The following is a 24,440-nucleotide window of genomic DNA, read 5'->3' on the forward strand; positions in this document are numbered from 1 at the left end:
TCTCTCGACGGCCTGGTGAATTGGTATCTCATGCATTAGTACTGTATATGTATGGGATGTTCAATTTTCTTGTCTATTTCCATTCGTTGGCATCGCTTTTGCGGTACGTACTGAGATTAAGATTCGGGAAAGGTGCAAGATAAAAGTAGAATCCATTCTCTGATGCGTTTTGGTTTTTAGTTCATACGAAGAATCAAATTTCAAGAACCAATCTAAGCAGTACTACTATTATTTTCTAGGTCCCTATTTAGGAGAAATTTATATCGGAGAGTTGATCAGTTCCATATGATCATAAAATGATCAACACGTTTAACCTTAAGCAACAAGTTTCAGTTGTAGAAATTATAGTAGCTTTGTCATTAAGGATAAATTGCTCGCGTGAATGCCTCCAGAGTAGGGGCCGGGAAAGAGAATATGTAGAAGGTTTTTGTATGAAAAGTTCCAAGTTTATTAATCTTTCTTTTGGCCTTCAAAAGAGTATTATATATTGACCATTTGACTAGCAGAAATAGGATTCTGAACCCCATATATATTTGAAAGGGTGGGAAAGTGATTATAGATGCAAACGAAGGAGATGCTCTCTAAAATTTAAGAGTGCTAAGAGCGCTTGATCGCGGACATCTCATTCCTCTTAAGTCAAAAATTTGGATTCGAATAAAAAAATATATATATCTATTATATTATTTATTCTTATTAATTATAAACACATAAAATTCAAAAGGTGAAATCTATCTATCAAATACATAATTTTTCTTTTCAAGTAAATAAAATATTTATTCAATTTTTTTAAAAGGATGTGCAGAACAAATTCATACATTTTAAGATTATAAATATAATAAATATAAAACATTAGATCTATAAACCACATTTCTATCACAAATATTTTTATTACATTATATATGTTGTTACGATGAGGAGGTGATATTATCTATCAATTTTTAAGAAGAAAAAAAAAAATTGATCCAAAGGGTAAAAACTGACCTAAATTTCTGTTCAACATGATCGGAATACAGGTAGCGGAATAGGCGAGTACTTACGCAGGATTGATTGGCTTAATGAGAATGCAATTAGTCAACACGATCAGGAAGAATCCAGCACTGCATTGATTGTAAGCACATATGAGATGCACGCAAAGGCTGTGGCGTAGGAGTATTTTTATAATAAACCTTTCTTTTAAAGACCGGGTAATCCTTTTTCTATTTCGGTAAAAGAAACAAAATATAATAAATACTTTTTTTATAATGAAATTGAGTGGATAACTTTTCCCATCCCCAGCTTTGGGTTACTTACCGAACAAGCAAAATTGGATTTTTGTTCTTAGTAATTACCAATAATTAATATTAGAGATTTATTTTATTGGTAAAATATATATTGTTTAATTAATAAATATACAAATAAAAAGATTCACCGGAAATTATATATCTCTATATATATAGAACTTTTGTCTGCAACTGTTGCAACCGACCTATTCTTCCATTTTCTCCCTCACATAAACATCGGTTCTCTGCCTGTCTTTGCCTCTTTTCCGACGAACACGTTATGGCGAAATCAGCTTCAAAAAGAACAAAAAGAAGAAGAACCCAGAAGAAGCCCGTGGATAATTTCTCAGAGTCGGAGATGGACGTGGCTCAGCAGCTGATACAACTGAGCGGAGACTCCGGCGCCGATGACGACACAATCAATATCAGCGTAGAACAAAGAAAAGACGGTGATCATGCAGCCGATGTATCTTCCACTAACAATACCACAGGAGAATTCTTTGAAGAGGAAGAGGAAGAAGAGATTCTCTCCACAAGGAAAAGGAGGTTTCGCTCCGTTGATCATTTGTACTGGTCGACCAAGCCTCTTGCTGTTGCTAAAGCCAAGAAGATCATCAGAAAGTGAGCGACCAGTTTTGATTCATGTAAATTAACTAACCTAGGTTACTTTAATTGTAACTTTATATATATATATACACACACATATATATATTATGCATGAATGTAATAATTAACGTACATATATATATGCTTTTTAAGATTGTTTTTCGATCTGGCTAATTAACTAGGATGATTCTTTTTCCGTTTGGTTGCTGATCATGATAACTCAAGGAAAAGTGAAGGAAAACCCATCCGTTTCATGTATTATTCTCGTTCCCAAATATATATATATATATATATATATATATATGTGTGTGTGTGTGTGTGTGTGTTTGTGTGTGTTTTGTGAATTCCACTTCTTTTTTCCCAAACTAATAATTCTACTCAGCACAAGCATATTTTCCAGATAAAGTGATACTATAAGGACTAGTTATCAATCTAAAAGAATAAATCCTATTTCTGAGGGGAGTTATTCCCGGGCCTGGCTAAGCCAAATGAGTAGTGAAACACGACAAGTTGCGGCGTATGTGGGTTTATGTTAATGTCGTATTTCACTGCTTGAGCAACTCCACGAGGGACAACTTGCACCTGTACCTATGCAGAAATGAGAGATTCAGAGTGGTAGGGAATGTCTCCGATGTTTAAGTTAGTATGTAGTTCTCTGTGTAAGAATTATAAGATCTTGAGTGTAAAAAGTGTCTGGACCCCATCCCTCGCCAAGGGAGGGGATATATATATACCCAGTTGGGGCAATCCTTGGAAGGGGATCGTGGAGGTGTCGTTCCGTACTCGGGTTGTCTCTTCTTACTAGCTAATTTCTACTGTGCAATAGGCTTGCCATACTTGATCATGGCAAACACTGACAACCAAGGAGGCATATCGTGGCGTGTCCATCTCCGCCCTTCATTAAATGTGGTGTAATCTCGGTCAAGTGTGCTCATTCCTTAGGTCTGTCTAGCCACCAGAGGTTTAGGGATAGAGATTGTCCTTGACCTTGTGCGTTGGGGTTTGTCAACCAGTACTGGTGTTAAATAATCTGCCTTTCAATCCCTGACTAACGTGTGTTGCCTAACTACTTCTTCTCTTGGGCTTCCTAGACCAACTTGGCCTGGCCGGCTTTCCTCTTGGGCCACCAGGCCTATTTGGGTTCCACGGGCCGGTCCCATTTGGCTTGGCCCTACTCTAGGAATAACTCCCCTCCAATAGTTCACGATCTTCTTCTTCTTCTTCTTTTTGTTTTATTTTTTTTAATCAAGCTTGCATAATATTATAAATAAAGGTTTAATACAAAGATTAAGGAGAGTCTTTTCCATTATCGAGAAACATAAGACATCTAGAAAGAAGATCAGGGGGTATGTAACCAAAAACAAAGTTGGTTGCTACCCATTGCGCCACTTGGTAGGCAGATCGATTCGCAGATTGATTGATTTTGACTAATTTTTAATGTTGACAAGAAAGGAATAGGCACTGAACATCTTCAACAAAGGGAGATATTTGTCAGTTTGGAGAGAGATCTATGCTTTTGATAACTTCAAAAACTAGTTGGGAATCACCTTCTAAGATATCGCATTCTTGGTGTTGGTTGGAAGCCATTCTTGCTGCTAGTAGTGTTGCCATTGCTTTAGCAACTAGTGAATTTGAAGATTGAATTTGTTCTGTTTGTATTTCAAGAATTTTCTCGTTGTAATACCGCTGAGGTGACTGAGAAAGCATCTTTAACAACTGCATCAAAAGAAAAGCTTTTATAATTGGGAGGATGATTCTTCCAGCTTTCAGTCCTTTCTTTTTGTTTTACATTCCATGCTTCCTTGTAGGCCTGGTATATTCGGCTCAGCTAGAGTTTTGCCAATATTCAGCTCAGCTGGAGTTTTGCCACTTTCATCGAAAAATGCACTTGATTGTGAATGATATTGTTTCTTTACTTCTAGATGAAGTCTATGATGATAACTGCAAATAAGATCATTCATATCCAATCACTTAAAGACTGAATTGATAGATTTTCTAGATTGAGTGGCCACGAGCTTTGATACTAAAATTCTAACTATTGGGCATTTTACGAAAAGATAAAATGAAGTTTCAGCTTCTAGATTCCAGAGGGGGCATTCTCCTGATGTTTCTTCTGACTTCACTTACTCTAAACTTGGTGGGTAATATATTCCAAAACAATTTTCACAATAGCAATTTATGTCGGTCATGGATCTTTAGTTTCCAGATGAGTTTGAAGAATTTTGGCTCTACCATCTGTTGGACCTCCTTTTGGTTGTTGATTATCAATTTGTAAGCTGTTTTGACTTATGAGGTTTATATATATATATAGTCATATTAGCTTACGGGCATGTATCGAAATTCTCTAAAATTGTGGCAATGTTGAATCACAATTTATTCATGAGTGCAATGGCTCTTACAAGGAAATGGGATTGCACTTCCAAATAATGTTGGATTTTCAAGGCCGTCAAAGAAGGGTGATTTCCAAATGATATTAATCCTGACCAGGCATTTATTCCAGGAATTATTTTAATTTATGCATGGCTTCATTGTGGTAAATGATTCCAAGGAAAAACCAAAACATGACGGCAGATGATGGGGAGGTTTCAGTCCAGAGTTAATTAATTGTCGACACCAAGTATCAGACATGTTTTATTCGGCCACAGAACCGAAAGAGTCAAATTTATAGGAATAAAGAATTTTTACCAATATCCAACAAATTTTTGTTTTTTGTTTTTTTAAAGTCAAGCTACATTCAATAAAACATGACCCTCGCTTTCAATATTTCACTAAGGTACATAATACAATCATACGTTCTTCAAGTATGCGATGGTATGCTGCAAACCAAAAAGGCAATCAAGTCCCCCAAGCAAAAGACATTTATTGCTCTGAGATTCTGGAAAACTTGATTAGTGCTCAAGGTGGAATACATATTCTGTCAACCGCTGCAATTTACTGGCATCTAGTTTCTGCTGCGTCACAGTTGTCTGCTTCTTCACTGTAAGCATTCGAGATGCAGGGTCCAGATCCCAACCTTGCTGTAGGACATCTGGCATATGACAACCAAAATCCAATTAGCACTAGAATATCAAGCACCTGACTATATATCTTAAATGCACTGTTCCTAAAACACAGTTGCTAGTTATGACATCAACAACCTAAAGGGAGTGAGAGATAAAAGTGTTGCAGCAAAGCCATAACTTATGATGGGCTGCTCGGTTTGGATTGTCTCTAACCATTTTTATCTTATCATTACAATTTTTACAAATTTCCACACAAAATACAATAAATAATTTAACTTTTTCAAATCTCAAAATAATAATAATATTAAAAAATAATATTCTATTAAACTTTCATCTCAACTCACTGTCTAAACCTAACCATAAGTGTCTCCCCATCAACAATCCTAAGCCCCAAGAAAAATGTAGTAATACTTGCAAGTAGGGGAAGAACTGAATTGTGGTAGCCTGTACCGAGTAATAAGGGTAAGTGGTATATGGAATCCCATATTATTCGAGAATGAGAAATTTTTGCTCTTTATAATGATTGCAATGGAACTCCAATAGGCCCAGATGTAACTTGGGCCTCCCTTGGGAGTGTTACCTGAATGATTGCATTGCATCTAGATTCCTATATATTTCGCTGCTACAAGACCTCAAAACATTTCTTACGTGCAACCACATAATCCACAAAAATATCACAAAATTAACGGCAATTTATTGCATGCCTAAATCATAACCAACAAAACATAAAAATCATCAGCCACCATACTAATGAAGCCTAGTAGAAATATCATGCATGCGTATCTGCACGTGTGTACTTCATATATGAAGCAACAATGCAACAGAAGGACCCATCCATCACGAGTGTGTGAAGTCATCTGTGTATTTGGGATGTAATTGTTTTAAGTTTTTCTTTGGCATAATTATTCATTTTTGCATTCCCAATTTGTGAAGCAGAACAATAAGATCAGTCTGGGAGACTGGCATGCTTAAATCAGAAAGTAATGGGATTTTTACAGTGATGTAAAAAGGCAGCTAGTTGGATTCAAACAAGGAAAATCAGAAACTTACAATTAGTAGCATCATCCTCGTTCATCCCCAGAAAGAGAGCAGTGTCTTGGATGCTTATCGTAGAATAAGCTGAGAGCAGCAGCTGAAACATCCTCTTTGTGTAAAGCTCTGCAAAAGGTTCAGAAGAAAAGTCTTATTGAGTTGGTGACCTGAAGTGTCATAGTGCCAATCAACGTTGACTGGAAAAAGTAACAAGACACAATCAAGATCTTTTATTTCATATATCAATCAGAAACCATGAGTACACTCAAGAAAATGTATGAAATACCAAAAAAAAAAAAAAAAAAGTAAAGGTTGAAATTGACATGAATGCCTCTTATTTAGTCCATGCCCATATTCGCACCCACCTGGTATTCAATTAAAAAATAATTGTACAGAAAAAATCCAAGAATTTCTCAAAACAAACCAATTTTATACTGTAAGTTAACATCATTTGAAAAAATTGGGAAGAATTACACATCAACTCACTAATTCTATTTCAAAGAACTGCATAAATATTTTACAGATTTCCCTTTATCTGTAAACAATTATAATTAAAGTATGGATCTCAAGATTTCATGTCGAAAACAAAGAAGTTTTATTTTGTAATTCTAAACCAAAAAGAGAAAACAGATTGATGTCATACGGTTTGATTCACACCAAATAAAAACATAGTTAGATGGCTTATCTGATTGGGCTTTGATCATAAGTCTACCATCGCAGTAAATTCCAAAAGGGGGGAAAAACTAAAACTAAAAAGAAAAAAGGTATATGCCAAACAATACTTTTTTGAAGACAGGTTGTTCACAACACTTGCCTGAGAATGCAGCAACAAAACCTTGAACTTCTTGACTCCAATCAAACTCACGAATGGCCTCATGCACACCCCCATAGTCCCGTGTCCATAGCTTCTGAACAATTTTCCAAGCCGCAGCCAATTCCAACTGGCTCTCCTTAATTTCAGAAGGTATCGATTTCCATAGAAACCGTGCACTATTTCTGCAATATACCATCCCGAGGATGAAATCATGAATACCGCTAACAAACGACACGAATATCATAATAAATTATTGTCAGACAGGATTTACGCCAAAACCTCAATAAGCAAAACGAACAAATACCAGAAACCTAAAATCTAAATAAAATTGCATTCCGAAACACAGAATAGAAAAATGGGATTGGTTCCAAAACAGTAAAAAAATAAAAAAGGCAAACACTCAAGAACGAATATATAAGCCACTGTTTGGTTACCAAGAAAACTGAAAAACCTAACACAGAAAAATTAATTAACGGGCTTCAGGCAGTGTATCTCTAAAAGTATCATCGTATTTTGTTCTGTGATATCAGCACCCAAACAAAGAGTTAGGGTTTTGGTCCATTAAAGTTCACGATTTCAGCAATCTTTTTTTCCATAGATATAAATCCAGAAGCACTAGAGAGAAGAATTTACATATCATCAACGTAAAAGTGGCCCAGAAGATGAATGGCGTAAGGCCATTGGTCCTGATAAGCAACACCCTCTGCCGCAGCCTGTTCAGATTACAACAAGATGTAGGGCTTCAGTAATTATTATCTAAGAAAAAAAATTCTATAGAGAAAACAAGTAGAAGCAGAAGAATCACCTGAAGCAAGAGATTGTCGCAGATATCAGCAATCTTTTCGTAGGATTTGGACGCCAAGGCCTCAGTTAGAGGAGTAAAATCCATGGCTCAGCTCTGCTCCGCTCCTCTGATATTTACGAAATTGGAGCGAGCTTTATAAACTTAATATAGAGAGTTATATACATGGGTTACTTCTGCTGGCGTAGCCCAGCCCGAAACATCTCACCGCCCGGGCTGACCATATGTTAGGTCGGTTGATCTTGTGCGTGCCCTCATACCTCAAGGGCTTAGACGGCTCTCCAGCCCGGGCTAGGCTTTCGGCCCACAAAGTTGGTTATGATAAGTCAAAAATTGAGATTTGTCGAAATAATATTACTATTTTATCCTTATTTGACGTGGCCATGTTTAATAATTCTTCATTTTTCTTTAATTTTTTTTAAAAAAAGATTGATCTAGAAATTAGTAAGGATTTTTATGCCAATGAGAGAATATTTGAATAATATTAAATACAGTCATGAATTATGTGTTATGCACTTTTTTTGAAAAATAGTCAGATTTATTATTAAAAAATTAATTTCTTTATGTAAGTTTCATATATATATATATATATACATTTTTAAAAAGAGTGTCGCACTCTATGACTATAGATATCATTTCACAAAAAATTTCGTTTCACTTAGGTAAACACAACGCATTTTTGGTTTAGATGTGCAGAGTAATTGATTCGATTCATTTCATACTTAAACGGTGCCAAAGCAGTGGTGTTAAAGCTCGTGTGAAATGACTGCACTTAAGCCACTAATTGTAATTTGTATACAAGCCCATTAATGATTATAAACCATTGGGGAAGCGAACATAAAGAATTCAGAGGAAGATTAACAATGGTGGCCTCAATAAACCATGTATAAAAAAATATAATGACATCATCATACTACATACAATCGTGAAATGTATAAATATCGTATAGTTGTTTTGAAAAAGAGTAAGATCTATTATTAAACAATTAATTTTCTTTTCATGTAAGTTCCGTAATTATTCATTTTTTTAAAAATAATTACACAACATTTACACACTCACGACTGTAAATATCATTTATCTTTTATGGATTTAGACGTCGGTCTTGATGCACATTTTTGTTGCATTGAATGACCTCTCTCTCGCACAAAAATCATCCAACTCTTGTTGCTCTCATTTGGCAGATTCAAGGCTGAAGCATTATTACATCTTTGTGCATGTTTTTGTAGTCTCGAGGAGAGGGAATTCTTATTCTAGGATTCATTCCCTTCTACCGGTGGTGGAGCGGCAACATAAGTTGATGATGATGATGTTGTGCAATTTTTAAATGCCCTCAAATGCCACACTTTTACATTTACACTTTACACGCACTTACCAAACTCTCCCTCATCAAACTTAACATGCCAATTTTTGAAATTCTTTTCTGCAAAAATCTTTGGGAAAGTTTTTTCTTTCTTTCTTTCTTTTTTTTTTTGGTAATTTTGTAAAATTCAGCTGCCTTTGCTTTAGGAACTATTCCATCCCCATGCGAGAGGTTGTTTCCAGCCTTCTTTGTTTCGTGCCTCTCTCATCTTCCTCTCTAATTGTGGATCGAAAATGAAAAAAGCAATCCAAAGAGTGAGAGCAAGGAGTAGAGGAGGAGGAACTTGTTACTGTTAAGGTGTGGTGAGTGCCTTTAGACACTCAAACCGTCAAAACCGCACTGCTTGTAAGTGAGAGACTGCTTCGTTGGACTTATCACTATTGCACAGTCCACCGATACCTGCCCACCACCATCATCACAAACTGAATATACATCAACATATTACCATCAAAATCGGTAGCATAAATGTATAAAAACAGCTCAAATTATCTGACCCAGCAGAAGAAATAATATACATGTATTTAAATGTGGTTTTCTTTTAAAATAATATATTTAATTTAATATTACGTATAGTCATTTTTGTATACTTCCTGCATAATTTATTGATGTGATTGACTATATTAAATTTTTTTAATATATAAATAATCACATTAATAAAATATATAAAAATAATTCCATATAAAACTTTTATATTTAATTATCCCACAACTTGCGATGTTGGATATGAGCTCCAATAAGGGCCCATGTGGTCCAAAAGTCCCACGGTGGAGACAGCACAGAAGACTTTTTCTCCGCTCCCATCAAATGCCAACGAAAGCAAGTTTTTCTTTTCCCAATTTTCTTTTCTTTTATCCCTTTACCAGGAAAATTCCTGTAGTCTGACTGCTTTTACCTGCTAGTTTGTCACTTCACTTATTTTATTTACTTAATTTAACTTCGAGCGACAATCCCTTTTTGGCACGTTAAATTAATAATGTCAAACAACCAAAGAAAGAAAAAACAACAAAAAAGAGGACACAGAAGCACATGTCCAGGAACATGCTCTACCAAAGTTGCACACACCACATACTTAACAGCAGCTTACCACGCAGCAGACAATGCAATGTCTATATATAAAGCCCACACACACACAAAAAAATGATCGTCTGCATCTGAAAGAGTGAACAAGTTCCTGGTAGGTTTGTGAATCGACCGAGAGAATGCTTGTTTTTGGGTTCAAATGTGATATTGGGCGTTAAATTGAGATTGCTCATTGCTGAGCTATGTACTAACCCTGGTTAAGAAGAATGGACTAGTTTTCATTTGGTAGACAAACAAGACGTGACACGGTCCGTAAGGCCTGAGCGCGCTTAGGATGCAAGCCTTGCGGCAATTGGAGAGTTCTTAAAGGATGCTTGAAAAGAAAGCAAATTTTCATTCACCGTTTAAAAAAATCAATCACTTCTTGTCCTTTTGTGACTTCTTTTCTTTTCTTTTTTCCAGCATGCTTTCGTAACCAAAGACTACGATTATAGGACTTGTTAAGATGCATAATTAGGGTATTACTTGAAAGAGATCCCAACAAAAAAAAGCGGTACCGACAGAAATGCGCCATAAACAAAGGGCACATTGTCCATCACTGAAACTGATTATAAAGACGATTTTTTAATCAATCTCATCTCATCTCATCTCAAATTAATTATTAATAAAATTTATTATTTTTTTAATTTTTTATAAAAAAAATAAAATTCATTTCAATCTAGAAAGTTCAACTATCTAATTTACAAAAATAATGTTATATATAATAAATTTTACGTAATTTTTATGCACTCTACTGATATAATCGACTGTTTAATTTTTTTAATACATAACAAATCATATCGGTAAAATACATAAAAAAATACAAAAATAACTATACATAAAATTTTTAAATTAAAAAAAAAAATTAAATCATCTCAATAATATCTATAAAATATTACTATTCCCAACTTCTACTATTTACAATTTAAATCAACTCATCATCTAATCTAACCTAAAAACTTTAGCTTTAGCACAAAGTGCAAAGCGCACGAAAAGAAAATACACCCAACTTCAAAGACATAAACGCAAATTGCAATGACCAATTCTGCGGGTTCACGTTATCTCATGTTACCGAGAAATCAGCTGCGTCTGATAGCAACGAACGAAAAAAAAAAAAAGGGACAAAAGGTGGTGGGATTCGAAGTAACGGTGATGGATACCGAGAACTCTCTCTTCGGAGAGACAGAGACAGAGGATTCAAGAGATTGAACCAAAACAAATATGAGCTAAGATCCTAAGAATATCAATTACTAATGCCCGAAATTCAATTCAGTCTTACTGAAAAGAAGCCAAGGACCCAAAACGATTTTTTTCTTTTTTGGTGGTGACGACTAAATTAGAAATGAGTAATGCAGAAGCAATTCTATGGAATTTTGGGAAAGAGGCTGACCTGAACACCGGGGGAATCGAAGTTCAAGACGCGGATCTTAGCGCCGACGTCACCCAGGACCCTGAGCTCGACGCGGTCGTTCAAGGAAGCGTCCCTGACTAAATCGGCAGCGTCGGCTTGAAGCAGGTTGACACGGTCAACGGCGATGGTGGCCTCCACCTTTCTGACACTGTGGGCCTCCTGGAAGAACCCGGGAACCGAAGCTTTTCCCAACGGGATCCCACGATACATGACGGTGAACCTGGACTCGCCGTACTTGATACCGACCCTGTTGGGATTCACCGCCGTGAAGAGCATCCGTATGTTGAGTGAAAGGGAGGCGGAGGTGGTGGGGTTCGTTGAGGGGTTGGTTTCTGGGGCGGAGGCGGTAGAGAGAGTGGGCGTGTTGATGCCCATGTACTGGACGCCGACCTGTTGGAGATCGAAGGAGGGCTTCTTGGGTTTGACGGCCAAGATGATGATCAAAACGACGGCCAGGATTAGGAGGGCCAAGAAGGAGAACAAGAGGAAGAGGCAGCAGCAGCAACCTTTGAAGGAGGCGGAGGAAGACGTCGTTGGGTAGTAGTGTTGGTGGTTGGGCTGTGCTGGCGGTGGGCGCCGCGGTGCTCGGTGCTCCCCGTTGAAGTTAGCCCTCGATGTCATTCTTCGGTTATTGTGCGCCCGGTTACTGCCTCTCTCTCTCTCTCTCTCTCTCTCTCTCTCTCTCTCGTTTTTCCCAGTTCCTGGTCCCTTACTTCTTTCCACACCACTCTCTTTCTTGCTTTTGAGGAGAGAGGGAACATGAGAGAGTGAGGAGTGTGGGTGTGGCTTTCGGTGAGTTTGCTTGACAGACAAATATGAATTATATGATTGATGAAAAAATATAAAATGAAAAGGGGTAAAAAAAAACAGTACAGTTTTCGACAAAAACTCATGTCGTAATGGGTGAAAGAGAATGGGATAACTGTCCCACGTTAGCTCTAAATGGATTAGTTAATGGCTCCTACAGGAACAAAAAACATATGTTTCAGTTGATGATCGAGTTTTGTAGATATCCGATTCCAAGACAAGGAAACTACCAAACATATGAGAGTTTTGAATCCAAGATTCCAGCGTACCGAAATAAGGTTACGAAAAATGGAGTATAACAGCTGGAAGGCTTCAACGACTTCTATGACCTCTATCGACAAACATAAAAATATTTGAGATGGTTTACAATTTTCCATATATATTTTTTGTTTCATGCACTTTCGATTATTTGAAGATGTAAGAAACAGTGCATCCGGTCAAAAGAAAAAAAAAAAGTCTCATCATTTTTTATATTGAAAGAAAGAAAAAGAAGGAGTTAATATTCCATAACACTGTGGATGCATGAACAGGCAGTACAAAAGGCTGCCTGAGCCTGATATCGGGGGTTGAATAGTCGGCAAACTCTTTTTTCCAACTCTATATTTCTTAGGCTGTATGCCGAGGCTGCATGCATGTACAAGCAGTACAAAACGACCTTGTCCACCTAGAGGACCTCGAACAATCCAAAATAATAGCAATAATAATTCCAAACAAGAAGAAAAGTGAGGAAAGCAAACAAGAGATTGGTTTGGCTGTGAGTGTGAACCATTGATGAATGAATGCAAGAAGGCAGGCACAGCAAACAGAGCATCAATATATGGGAGCCCCGGAAACTCACACGAATCTTCTACAATGCACCAAATGTTGGAAGGTGCATTTGCTTGTGATGCCCGCAGAATTGAGGCTAACTGAATTTTAAAATCAGGTCTAACAAAATATTTAATAAATTTAAAGATTCATACCCAACAGATAATAAAGTGAACAGTAATTTTAAAAAAATATATATATTGTTATTTGTTATAAACTATCTTGAATTGTATGACCATATTTATCTAGTCGTCAAATGTATAGTACATAGTGTTAGCATAGTGAGTTGGTCGATATATGCATAATGCATATTGCTAGCATAGTACTAACATAGTGAGTTGGCCGACATATGCATAGTGTATAGTGCTAGCATAGTACTAGCATAGTGCATAGTGCTAGCATAGTGCAACATAATAAGCTAGCATAGTTCCCTTTGTACGCCTATATATATCGTTGAATTCTTTAAGAAATTCATAAGTTTCATAACTTCTTTAAGTTCTATCTCTCTCTCTCTCTATCCTTTTAAAAGTTTCATAACACGTTATCAGTACGAAAGTTTTGACGATTTTGAAGCTAGTAGTCCTCTACTTCAAGTAAGTTTTTCAATATATTTTTATATTCCTTATTTATATATGTAAAAAATGTCAAATCTTACAAAATTGGAATTCGTTGCTCTTGACATTTCTGGAAAAAATTATTTATCTTGGATCCTTGATGCTGAGATCCAGCTGGATGCGATGAACCTGAGAAATACAATTAAAGAATGAAATCAAGGGTCCCTGCAGGACCGTGCTAAGGCAATGATTTTCCTTCAGCACCATCTTCATGAAGAATTAAAAATTGAGTATCTAACGGTGAAAAATCCACTTATTTTGTGAAATGATTTAAGGGAGAGATATGAACACAAGAAAACTGTAATCCTTCCAAAAGCTCGTCATGATTGGATGCACCTGAGGTTGCAAGACTTCAAGAGTGTTAGTGAGTATAACTCTGCACTCTTTAAAATTAGCTCGCTATTGAAATTATGTGGTGAAAAAGTCACTGATGATGACTTATTAGAGAAGACATATACTACTTTTCATGCCTCGAATGTGCTCTTGCAGCAGCAGTATCGAGAGCGAAAGTTCAAGAAATATTCTGAACTTATATCTTGTCTTCTATTAGCTGAGCAAAATAATGAACTTTTATTAAGAAATCACCAGTCACGTCCTACTGGTTCCATATCATTCCCTGAAGTGAATGATACTAGATTTACATCATTCCCAGAAGCGAATGGTGCATCTTTTCAAAAAAAAAAAGGGCGTGGACTTGGTAAGAAAAACTATAGAAGTGGAGGTCCTAGAAGTGACCACACTAAAAGGGACAATAATAGATATACACCGTACCGCCAGAAGTGGTTCAACTCAGAGAAGGGCAAAGGTCCTCAAAACACATTTTTAAAGAAAGATGAAGATGGATGCCATAGATGTGGTATGACTGGACATTGGGCTCGTAGCTGTCGTACAGATAAGCACTTGGTTGACTTATACCAATCTTCTATAAAAGAAAAAACAAAGAAATTTGAAATAAATTTTACTGAACCATCATATGCTTTAGATTCTATAGATGGAGAAGATATTACAAGCCTTAATGTTTCTGATTTTTTTGAGGATTATAGTAGTAGAATTGATCATGAAAGTGTTCCTTTTTAATTAATGTATTTCCTTTATCTTATTATAAAATATTTTTATATTCTGCAATATTTTGTAGTAATGAAAGTTTTATTTATTCTTTTATACTTGTTATAAATTATTGATGATATAATTTATCTGAGAATGGAAATAGAGCATCCCTGAAGGATCGCCCTAAATCAATAATTTTATTGAGTATTTCATATGAGTGATACTTTTACCAAAAACTCATTATGATTTATGCACCTGAAGTTGCATAATTGAAATTGTGGAAAGAATATATATTTGAATGAACGTCTCAAATGTGCTCATGAAGTAGCAATATCGAGTAAGCTCCTGAAGTAGCAATATGAAATGCAAACGTTCACAATATATTCTAAATCCGTATCAGTGACTGAGTAAAATAATGAGTTTTTGATAAGAATCATTATTCACGTTTTACTAGATCTACATCATTCCCTGAAGTGAATGATAATGAATTTATATCATTCTATTCCCTGAAGTGAAAAGAATGATGCGTTTCATTCAAAGAAACTAAGAGATTGGACGTGATAATGAATATCTTTTTGGGCCAGAAGCTCGTATTGGAAAAGCTGTAAGCTTTCTCTTTGAGATGATATTATACAAATTATTGAATCAAATATTATAATGCATCAAAAGGTGATATGATTCAAAATATTTGTATCTTTTCATGGTTATCTTGATCATCCAAAATCAATTACGATAAGTCGAATGATTTTCATATGGACGTCCATAAAAGAACCAGAAGATTTTTCTACTATAAAGTTTTACCACCAGAAATGAAAAGAAAAATTTGCTTGAAGCAAATAAGATGAAATTATTCGACGTTATCTTGATTATCATATGTGAACCAGAAGTTCAGATGATAATTAAATTTTGGATACAATAAGATAAAAATGTCTCATATTTTAGCTGCTAAAATCCCAGCGAGGATTGAAGTTCCTGTAGGACAATTAAGAAATTCAGCAGTCTAAAGACATGTATAAATGCATGTGAGACTTATCAATACAAAAAATAGAGTATCTCAAAAGAAAAAAGCACAAATAATTTGGTGCTCCTGAAGAGGCCATACCCACAAAACAAGTAATAAAGTCCATCCAAATTCTCTGTATAAAATTCTCCTATATAAACTCTTGAAGAGTACCTCCTGAAGAGATTTTTCATGAATATGTCTTCCCTTGAAGAGGGACAGGTACCTGAAAATAACGAGATCTCGTTACATTTCATGAATAATGGAGAAATTATGGATAGAAATAAAATTGTTGTCGACAATGTATTTCCATATGAGATGACAATTGACATTATCAGAAGTAATGATGAAAGTGAATCAAGAATCGTCGAAGAATACGACGTAAAATATTGGCCAAATTTGAAAGAAACAATTCCTGCAGAATTGATTCACTAGTAAAATATGATGCATCGGGACTTATAGTCTAAACACCTAAAGAGGTGATGCTTGTTGAATGTCAGTGGGTATTTATGGAAAGGAAATAAAAATGTGATATATAAATCACGAGTCAATTTCTCAATTCCTGCAGAATTGATATCACTAAGTAAAATGTGATAAATATGAACTTGAAGTCCAAACACCTAAAGAGGTGATTTTTATTAAATATCAATGGATATTTATATACATGATATAAAAAGCCTGAAACTTTTAATATGAAAATGTGATATAGAAATCACAAGTTAGTTTCTCGAAGAAACAATATTAATATAATTTTAAAGTGGTTGAAATCATATTGAGATTTTTATTAGCTTGAAAGTTACCGAGAGTTTAGATATGCATGATTAACTACATATTTATATGGATCATTGGATCATGATATATATATGAAAATCCCTGAAGGATAGAAAATGTCTGAAACTTCTAATATGAATACATCTGGAAATATGTATTATATCAAGTTTCAAAGATCCTTATATGATCTAAAGCAATCCAAACGCAAATGAAAACAAGCTACTATTGCAGTTTATATATATGATTTAAATGTCATTGAGACTCCAGAAGAGCTCATAAAAACTGCACATATTTGAAATATAAATCTGAAACCCTTGCGGCTTCAAGGGAAGATGGATGATGTTATTAGTCATGAAATACCATCTTTTAATACAATTAGTATTTCAGATTCATATTATGGGTTTGATATGAAGTGTGCATTATTAAAGAAGAAATGAAAGGGAGCACACAGAACATCTACCAAAAGATAAAAACACAAATATGAATATTTGTGAAATATTATTTTATTATCTTGAAGCAAGAATTACATAAATTTGAGGCACTTTGCCTCATTCTTCAAACGCTCTTGTTCTTCAAGAATTTGCATGTCATCCGTATCTAAAGGGGTGAGCAATCGAAAAGAAGATTTACGTAAGGATTTTAAATTCCTATTATCTTTCTTTATTGATTCTATCTTCATGTTGTACTCCAGAATAAATCGCTAAAGTATAGCAATATTCTCGTGGAGATTGTCAACTCCACAAGTTTTGGATTGCAGTCGCTGAGAAAATACGACAATGGATGATGAGTATCGGGTACCGAGACTCACAAGCTCATAGATAGCTTCATTATCTGACCTACGAGTCAGATCATTATATTGCATGATAGCACCTGTGGTAGAAGCAGGAATAGCTGATGAACGAGGTGCAGAATACCTCATATATTGACCCTGAGAAGATTGTTGGGCCATTGCAGAGAGAGATTGCAGGATAAGAATGCAGAAAGAGATTGCAGAGTAAAATTGCAATATGATTACAGAAAAGTGAAGAAGATGAGGTGCGAATGAAGATGAGCTGAATATCTCTTTTATAGAGAAAATTATGATACAACATCTCTCGTGAAGCAAGAGAAAAGAGATGGAATATAGCTTCATAGCTCTGCGGCGTCTGACAGCACGCCTAACAGCTGCGATGCCTGACAGCACGCCTGACACCTACAGAGGAGTTGAAAATCCACGGTGCTTGTCTGATCTTAAAAAGCTGGCCACCGTTTTTATTAAAAAATGAGGTTAGCGGTTTAATGTTGATGAATTATCCACTAACTGTGTTATTTACAAGAACTCCAGAAGAGTACAACTCCAGAAGAGTAGTGATGAGCAGAAAGATCCAGTTGTGATTATTTTATCAACATGAATCAAGTCCACAGTTAGTTGGATGTACAAATGCGAGTTATCTTTCAGATACACACAAGAAGATCATTGCAATTCATGAGAAGAAAGTTGAAATTGATATCAAGAAGGTACGGTCAAGTAAAAATCTGGCAGATTTATTCACTAAAGCATTACCAATTGCAACATTTAGGAAGATTATGCAAAACATTGGAATGCGGATGTTTGAAGACCTGTTATCATGCACTTTTCAGGAGAAGTAATGTCTTGAAGACTTGTGCTGATTATACTCTTTTTCCTTCGCTAAGATTTTATCCCACTGGGTTTTCCTTTGCAAGGTTTTAATGAGGTAATCCTAAAGCACTCGGCGATACACATGAATACTGTACTATTTTTCCTTCGCCATTGGTTTTTTTCCCACAGGATTTTTCCTTGGCAAGGTTTTAACGAGGCATATTCTTTAAATATGGTCATCCAAAGGGGAAGTGTTATAAACTATCTTGAATTGTATGACCACATTTATCTAGTCGTCAAATGCATAGTACATAGTGCTAGCATAGTACTAGCATAGTGAGTTGGTCGACATATGTATAGTGCATAGTGCTAGCATAGTGAGTTGGCCGACATATATATAGTGCATAGTGCTAGCATAGTGCAGCATAGTAAGCTAGCATAGTTCCCTTTGTACGCCTATATATATCGTTGAATTCTTTAAGAAATTCATAAGTTTCATAACTTTTCTGAGTTCTATCTCTCTCCTTTTAAAAGTTTCATAACAGTATTTTAATACTCATTTATGCATTTATTTATTGAGAAGTGATAGAACATCAACTCATCCGCTAATTTTTAATATAATAATATATTTGTAGAAAAGTTGGCATTTTACCATTTCTGTAAAAGAAAAGGTGCGAAGGGAAGCCGATCAATTTGATCAATGTTATTTGATTGGTCTCAAACGGGGATTTGGTCTCATTTTAAATTAAGTCTAATATCTTAAAATCTAAATATCCAACTCTCAAATTATTAAACTCATTTTAATTCAAAAATTTTTTATATGTAAAACTCATAATTTTTTTTTCAATTCAAAACATCTTTACATACGAAACCATAACCTTTTTTTAATTTTTCATAAATACATTTAAACTTATCTCAACATTCAAACATATCTAAACTCATCTTAGGTAAATTCTACAAAACTCAATTCACCATCTTAACTTATTATTATTTATAAATAACTCAACTCACTTCAACTTTTAAACGGGACCAAAGTAAGCTACGACCCAAAATATAAAAATAAAAAGAAACGAAACAAGAAAGTGTAGGGAATCTAAGGATGACCTGACGGCACTGCAAATAAAGTTGAATGTCCTACAAAGCTATCCGAATTGTTTGATTTCGACTTTATTTTGTTCCACATGGCCTTTTGCTCATTTGCCTCGATCGTTTTATTTACCCTTTCCAATTTCCGAATTGGGTCCTTTAATAATAAATCATGTTGTTAGAATAAGCATTAACTGGTAATGGCTCACAAAATAAAAACATCAAGGAGTAATTGGTTACTAACTGGAAAGGGAACAGTATTCTGCACTGATGATTAAGCAAAAACCTTTCTGATGGTAATGCAATAATGAGCAGGTACCAGTAATAATATGGCATTACATGACAAGCACATCCCTGCACTAACTCTATAGATACTTGTGCATTTATCTGTTTTCTACAAGACAAGGATTAAAGTACATATAAGTAAGTTCATCCTAGAAATTCGGAACGAATCAAGGTCGCGAGAAATTGCCAAAAAAAAAAAACCACAATAACAAAGCAAGAAATGCCTGCTGAAAGGCTAAACAGCGGCTACAGAAAGCAAAATGGTTTCGACGTGATTAAGTAGAAAGTGACGGTGTGATGGAATGGCTTCAATGACTACTGATCATTAGTTTCAGCATGTGGACTTGTATTACCTGCCTCTGGCCTGACCGTTTCATCGCCCCTCCTGCTAGCGTCATCAACATCCAGTACATCATCCATCATATCATCCTCCCCGACATTGATATCTTCCACATCATCCTCATCTTCGTTGTTGTTACCATCAGGAATCTTTCTTTTCTTGGGACCATGCTCAAGCCTATGTGTATCCAATTCTTTGTCCATTGTTTCCTGTAAGTTCAACATATCATTGTTGGTTTTCCTTGCTTTCCTTGCATTTTGCCATCTCTCTAAATCCTTTTCTACATTGGCAATATACTGCTCCTGAATTTCTTTTTGGTATTCAGACAGTTCCTCCCTCCTAGCAGCCTTCCACTCCAGAAATGCCTGATAAACAAGTTTGAAAGGGATATGAATGTCCAAGTGCAAAATATTTCATATGAATCTATATTTAGTGAATAGAAGTTCATTCTGATTACACAATCATTTGCAATCCGGTGTTGGCACTATTTTACCAAGCATAGGGTTGCTCAGGCTCAGCTTAACTCAATTTTGTTAAACTTTTGAAGCTTGACTCAAGCTCAATCGAGTTTCAGATATCCTGCTCAAGCTTCACTTCCAAGCCGCATTAGAAATTCAATGATGGCTCAGTTTACACACTATGGCAAAACAAATTCCAGCACAAGCCACACTCAAGCTGAAGAAAATTTCTCCACTTCAATTTTTTTCTAAGTAAAATATCCCAACATTCAAGCCATGAATATAAAGAGATTTCAGCACAAGTGGTGGCCCCTCTAATAAGCTGAGCTGCATTATTCCCCAAGGTTGGCTAGGAGTTCAAGCTCAGCCAGCTCTATGTAAAAACAAAGACACCTAAACCAGCCAATCATGAGCAGAACTCAGAAAGTTTGGCTCGTCTTATAACTCTAGACCCAAGTACAGCGAGAGTTTAACAGGAGTGGAATATGGATTTGGGGTGAAAAAGCTATAGCCAAACCCAATTACAGTAATTGCTGACATAAACTGGTGTAAGTTTGAACTTAAAATTGATATTCAAACTGTGAATTATCAGCCACTTCTCAAGAAGAATTATAAGGCAGAGTGAAGATTTTAAATTCAAAATATTGGCCTAGTTTCTCAATAGGCCGCAAGGAAAGAAACTATGTCACCAGAGAAGTGCAGTAGGGAACCCACCTGTTCTTTACGCTGCAGAACCAAGGTTTCGTCTTCTTCTAAAGGCTTTTTGGGTAAATAATATATTGGAGGCTCTGCCTTGGTCCTGGAAAAGAACATATACCACAGCCAATCAGTGATGCGAGAAATATGATGCATAAAACAATTTTGTTATTCTACCTAAAATCCTGCAATGAAGCAGGTAACATCTGCCGATCAAAATGCTTCAACACTACCATCCACATGAACAGAAACTTATCTTTGTCTCAATAAAATGTGAATATGGACACTTTTGGGCCAAAATTAAAAATAACCTGCAACAGAAATAAAGTATGGAGAATTAATTAGTACTAGGGTCTCAATTCTCATGGAGGGTATCATGCAAAAATGATTAGTCATTCGAAAAAAATGACATCTGATGAAAATTCACCTTATAAAATTGCAAAGTTTTTTATGGTGATCACTCCACTGAAGAAACAGCAGTTCTAACTTCTTTTCTTCTGTCTTGGCAGCAACACGAGCCCTGAGAGTCTGATGATTAAAACAAAGGTTCAACATTTCAATAATGAATAAGTTTCATAACAGGAAAATAATTGAGGCTTAACCAATAACTGTGCAAAAACTAATTATAATAAGCAACAAACCAGATCTCTCCGTCGTTTTTCTGCCAATTGCTCACGCTCTTGTTGCCTCAGCCTCTCACTTTCTTCACGTGCTCGTTGCTCAGCCTGAAAAATATTTGGAACATTTTTGCATCTTCAAGAAATTTCTCTGTTAACTCAAGATAAGACTTAAGAGCCATATATAAACCTTATCCTTTACTTGACTTATAGCCAAAACAATTATATGAGCACTCCTCCGATCATTGCATGGTTATCATAATCCACATAAATTTATCCTTATGAGTCAATATATTAAATACACTCACTCTTTGTAGAGAATTCGACCTTCGCATATACGCCTCTGTTCCTGAGAGTTGCATATCTTCTTTCCTGAATTTCTGGAACACATTTTCATTAAAAAGGTAAATATGAGGGCATGGACAGAATGAATCTGACAAACCACCAACCCAACCACTATCATACTTCTTATATTCACATCTTATAGTGTGAATTGGAAACTGCTTATTCAAAAAGATATATGTGAGACAAAATGGGTCCCTGACCAATTACTTAAAAAGCATTCTCCAACTTATTTAACCTTGTGAACCAGAAACAAGATTGCCTAATTATCTGCAAAGGCTAGGTAAAGATACAAATAACTTCAATTGTCACCTTTATATCTCCCCTTTTAAATAAATTTTACTAATAAAAAGCTATGAGGGTGCTACCCAAGTACATAGGAAGTCTGCAGGAGATGCACATGAACTAAACTATGAAGTAGATCGCCATACAATAAACAGTAACAAGTCCCAACCTGTCGATTGAACTAACATCTTCTCACAATCTATTGCTAAACAAAACAAAGCGAATATTATACACAGACCTCTAGAGTTCCCAAAAGCTGCCCGAGCATTCTTTTGTTCCTATTAACCAAGCTTGGATCCTCATTCTTCGGCAATACCCTCGGAATATGCTCCACCACTGGTCCTTCAGATTCCTAACAACAAACCAAATATATATAATTCACATCCAAAATTACTTTAATGCAAGTGAATATAAAACTTACAGTCTTCACTGCTCTTTGGTATCCATCCCTCCTAGACCAGCCACCCTGCTGAAAATTCAATGGCTTTTTATCGCTCAGATTAGCAGTGCCAGCTCCAGCAGTTCCCTCCCCAATTGCATCCTCCTCCTTCAAATCCTTTGCTGCTTCCGCATCTTCATTGATCTCCCCATCCTCCAGCTTCATTTGCAAATAAAGAACAGTTCAATTAAGGCTTTTCTGGATAATTATTCTTTTTCAGAACAATGTCAAGATGGAAAAGAATACACAAATGCATATCTAACATAAAAAAACACTATAGGAAAAATTTCATTTAATTGAGGCAGATTTATCGTTCATAAGAAAACAAAAACAATAAAAAACAGGGACTCGACACTACTGGGGGTAAGTCAAATGATTAATAGCAGATAAAAACATGCTAAACCAACACAATATAATTAACATGCAAACTGTCACTTATTCACCCTTCTCATAACATAAATTTCCCACAAACCATACAGTTGATTAGGATATATGCCCGTGACAGGAATGTCTAAAGCGTAAAAAATTGTTAAACAAACTAATGGTGCAATGTATGGTCAGAACTACAAAGGATTTACCTTCACAACGGCCGAAGATAGACGCCTTTTTCCTGGAGGTTGATCTTCCACTTCAATTCTATCTGCCTGAAATGATTCACAGCAGTCAAAAAAAAGTCATGCTGTATTTCGGCAGGAAAATATTATACTTTCGCCTTAAATAACCAGGGAACCAAAGGAAATAGAATCAAATGGAGGGGAAGTACATACGGGTCGAATAAAACCTCGCTGACGAGCTCCGTTGGCGGCGAAATTACGAGGGCCGGGGCCGGAAAAGCCTCCCCTACGGAGTCCCCGAGGATCTCGAAGCCGCTCGGTAATCTGAATATTTAAATAGAAAAAACAAAATCAGATAACACGGAGAGAGAGAGATTTAAAGCAAAAAAAAAAAAGGATAATCAAGAAAGAGAGAGAGGGGTTTAGGGACTTGGCGTTGCTGGCGTAAGAGCTCATCGATCTCTTTACGGAGCTCCTCCTCCGTTTTGCCCGCAGCTTCAGTGCTTCCCATTTCTCTCAGATTCCAGAGACTCTTCTTCCAATTCAATCACGACGACTACAAAGCTCTGTGTGCGTGCGTGGAGGGGGGACATCAAAACCCTCAGGAGCTGGTGCTACTTTTATCTCTCTCGACCCGTTAAACAAATGGGTTTTGTATTCATGTTTTCGACCCAAAACCCGGACTTGATACGGCCTTTTCCGCTGCCCAGTGTAACCCGAATTCTTCCCTCGATCAATCCAACTAAAAGTCCAAAAGCCGAGTAAGTGATGGGCCTATCTAGTTCTAGGACTGAATGAGCAAACGACACACGCGTGTTCTTCTGGGCTTTTTGAGTACTATCATAATATCATTATGATAATGTCAACGGCTGTCGTTTAAGTCACAATATTTAAGAAAGTGCGTGATCACTTGGGAAGCTTCTAACGAGTACGTACGAGGAGCTTATGTCAAAGCCAAGTTCTAAGCTAAATACGCATGGTTTCAGATTGGAGAAATCAAGATTAAACAGTGCAACACTCAAGTACTAGTACTCTGACTTCTTATTATATATATATATATATATGTATATTAGTTTTAGATAGTTGGGTGTGAGCATAGACCATGACCCGGTAAATCTACCTAATTTACCTTATCTAGGAGTTCTTTTTTCGTTTTTTCTAAATCAACAAAAACACCTTTGTCGTGTTCGAATCGCTAGAAATTAAGAAAAGTATAGTACGTACGTAAGAATTTTTATATGGTTTCTTTAATCCTTTTTTTTTTTTGTTTTAATTGTGACCATTTTTAAATATATATATGTTTATTTCAATGGAATTATTAATTTATTAATTCATTTATTTCAATGG

The 24,440-nt window shown here is 35.9% G+C and overlaps 3 protein-coding genes across 3 annotated transcripts; all 3 read right to left on the reverse strand.

The window, feature by feature from the left end:
- Positions 1 to 4,456: 4,456 nt before the first annotated feature.
- Positions 4,457 to 7,679, reverse strand: LOC122311285 (COP9 signalosome complex subunit 8). Its single transcript, XM_043125773.1, has 5 exons — positions 7,519 to 7,679; positions 7,347 to 7,426; positions 6,714 to 6,895; positions 5,918 to 6,025; positions 4,457 to 4,893 (listed from the first exon to the last, which is right to left on the reverse strand). The coding sequence occupies exons 1-5, from the start codon at positions 7,600 to 7,602 to the stop codon at positions 4,754 to 4,756; spliced, it is 594 nt and encodes a 197-aa protein (XP_042981707.1). The 5' UTR covers positions 7,603 to 7,679; the 3' UTR covers positions 4,457 to 4,753.
- Positions 7,680 to 8,654: 975 nt separating this feature from the next.
- On the reverse strand, positions 8,655 to 12,397 carry LOC122311284. Its single transcript, XM_043125772.1, has 2 exons — positions 11,325 to 12,397; positions 8,655 to 9,274 (listed from the first exon to the last, which is right to left on the reverse strand). The coding sequence occupies exons 1-2, from the start codon at positions 11,964 to 11,966 to the stop codon at positions 9,188 to 9,190; spliced, it is 729 nt and encodes a 242-aa protein (XP_042981706.1). The 5' UTR covers positions 11,967 to 12,397; the 3' UTR covers positions 8,655 to 9,187.
- Positions 12,398 to 19,351: 6,954 nt separating this feature from the next.
- LOC122311243 (pinin) lies at positions 19,352 to 23,697 on the reverse strand. Its single transcript, XM_043125710.1, has 10 exons — positions 23,524 to 23,697; positions 23,307 to 23,417; positions 23,118 to 23,183; positions 22,522 to 22,698; positions 22,339 to 22,452; positions 21,782 to 21,853; positions 21,498 to 21,581; positions 21,284 to 21,384; positions 20,875 to 20,959; positions 19,352 to 20,067 (listed from the first exon to the last, which is right to left on the reverse strand). The coding sequence occupies exons 1-10, from the start codon at positions 23,602 to 23,604 to the stop codon at positions 19,678 to 19,680; spliced, it is 1,281 nt and encodes a 426-aa protein (XP_042981644.1). The 5' UTR covers positions 23,605 to 23,697; the 3' UTR covers positions 19,352 to 19,677.
- Positions 23,698 to 24,440: the final 743 nt, after the last annotated feature.

The sequence above is a fragment of the Carya illinoinensis genome, chromosome 5 (genome assembly GCF_018687715.1).
Source record: "Carya illinoinensis cultivar Pawnee chromosome 5, C.illinoinensisPawnee_v1, whole genome shotgun sequence".
NCBI classification, from domain to species: domain Eukaryota; kingdom Viridiplantae; phylum Streptophyta; class Magnoliopsida; order Fagales; family Juglandaceae; genus Carya; species Carya illinoinensis.

Excerpts from the sequence above, each read along its gene's own strand:
- LOC122311285 (XM_043125773.1), bottom strand. The coding sequence starts at position 7,602 with ATGGATTTTACTCCTCTAACTGAGGCCTTGGCGTCCAAATCCTACGAA. Across the intron at positions 6,896-7,346 it reads CACTTTTACGTTGATGATAT|AAATAGTGCACGGTTTCTAT; the intron begins GTAAATTCTTCT and ends GGTATATTGCAG. Across the intron at positions 4,894-5,917 it reads CGAGGATGATGCTACTAATT|ATGTCCTACAGCAAGGTTGG; the intron begins GTAAGTTTCTGA and ends GTCATATGCCAG.
- LOC122311284 (XM_043125772.1), bottom strand. The coding sequence starts at position 11,966 with ATGACATCGAGGGCTAACTTCAACGGGGAGCACCGAGCACCGCGGCGC. Across the intron at positions 9,275-11,324 it reads TCGATTCCCCCGGTGTTCAG|GTATCGGTGGACTGTGCAAT; the intron begins GTCAGCCTCTTT and ends GGTGGTGGGCAG.
- LOC122311243 (XM_043125710.1), bottom strand. The coding sequence starts at position 23,604 with ATGGGAAGCACTGAAGCTGCGGGCAAAACGGAGGAGGAGCTCCGTAAA. Across the intron at positions 23,418-23,523 it reads TCTTACGCCAGCAACGCCAA|ATTACCGAGCGGCTTCGAGA; the intron begins GTCCCTAAACCC and ends TTAAATATTCAG. Across the intron at positions 22,699-23,117 it reads TATCTTCGGCCGTTGTGAAG|CTGGAGGATGGGGAGATCAA; the intron begins GTAAATCCTTTG and ends TTGCAAATGAAG.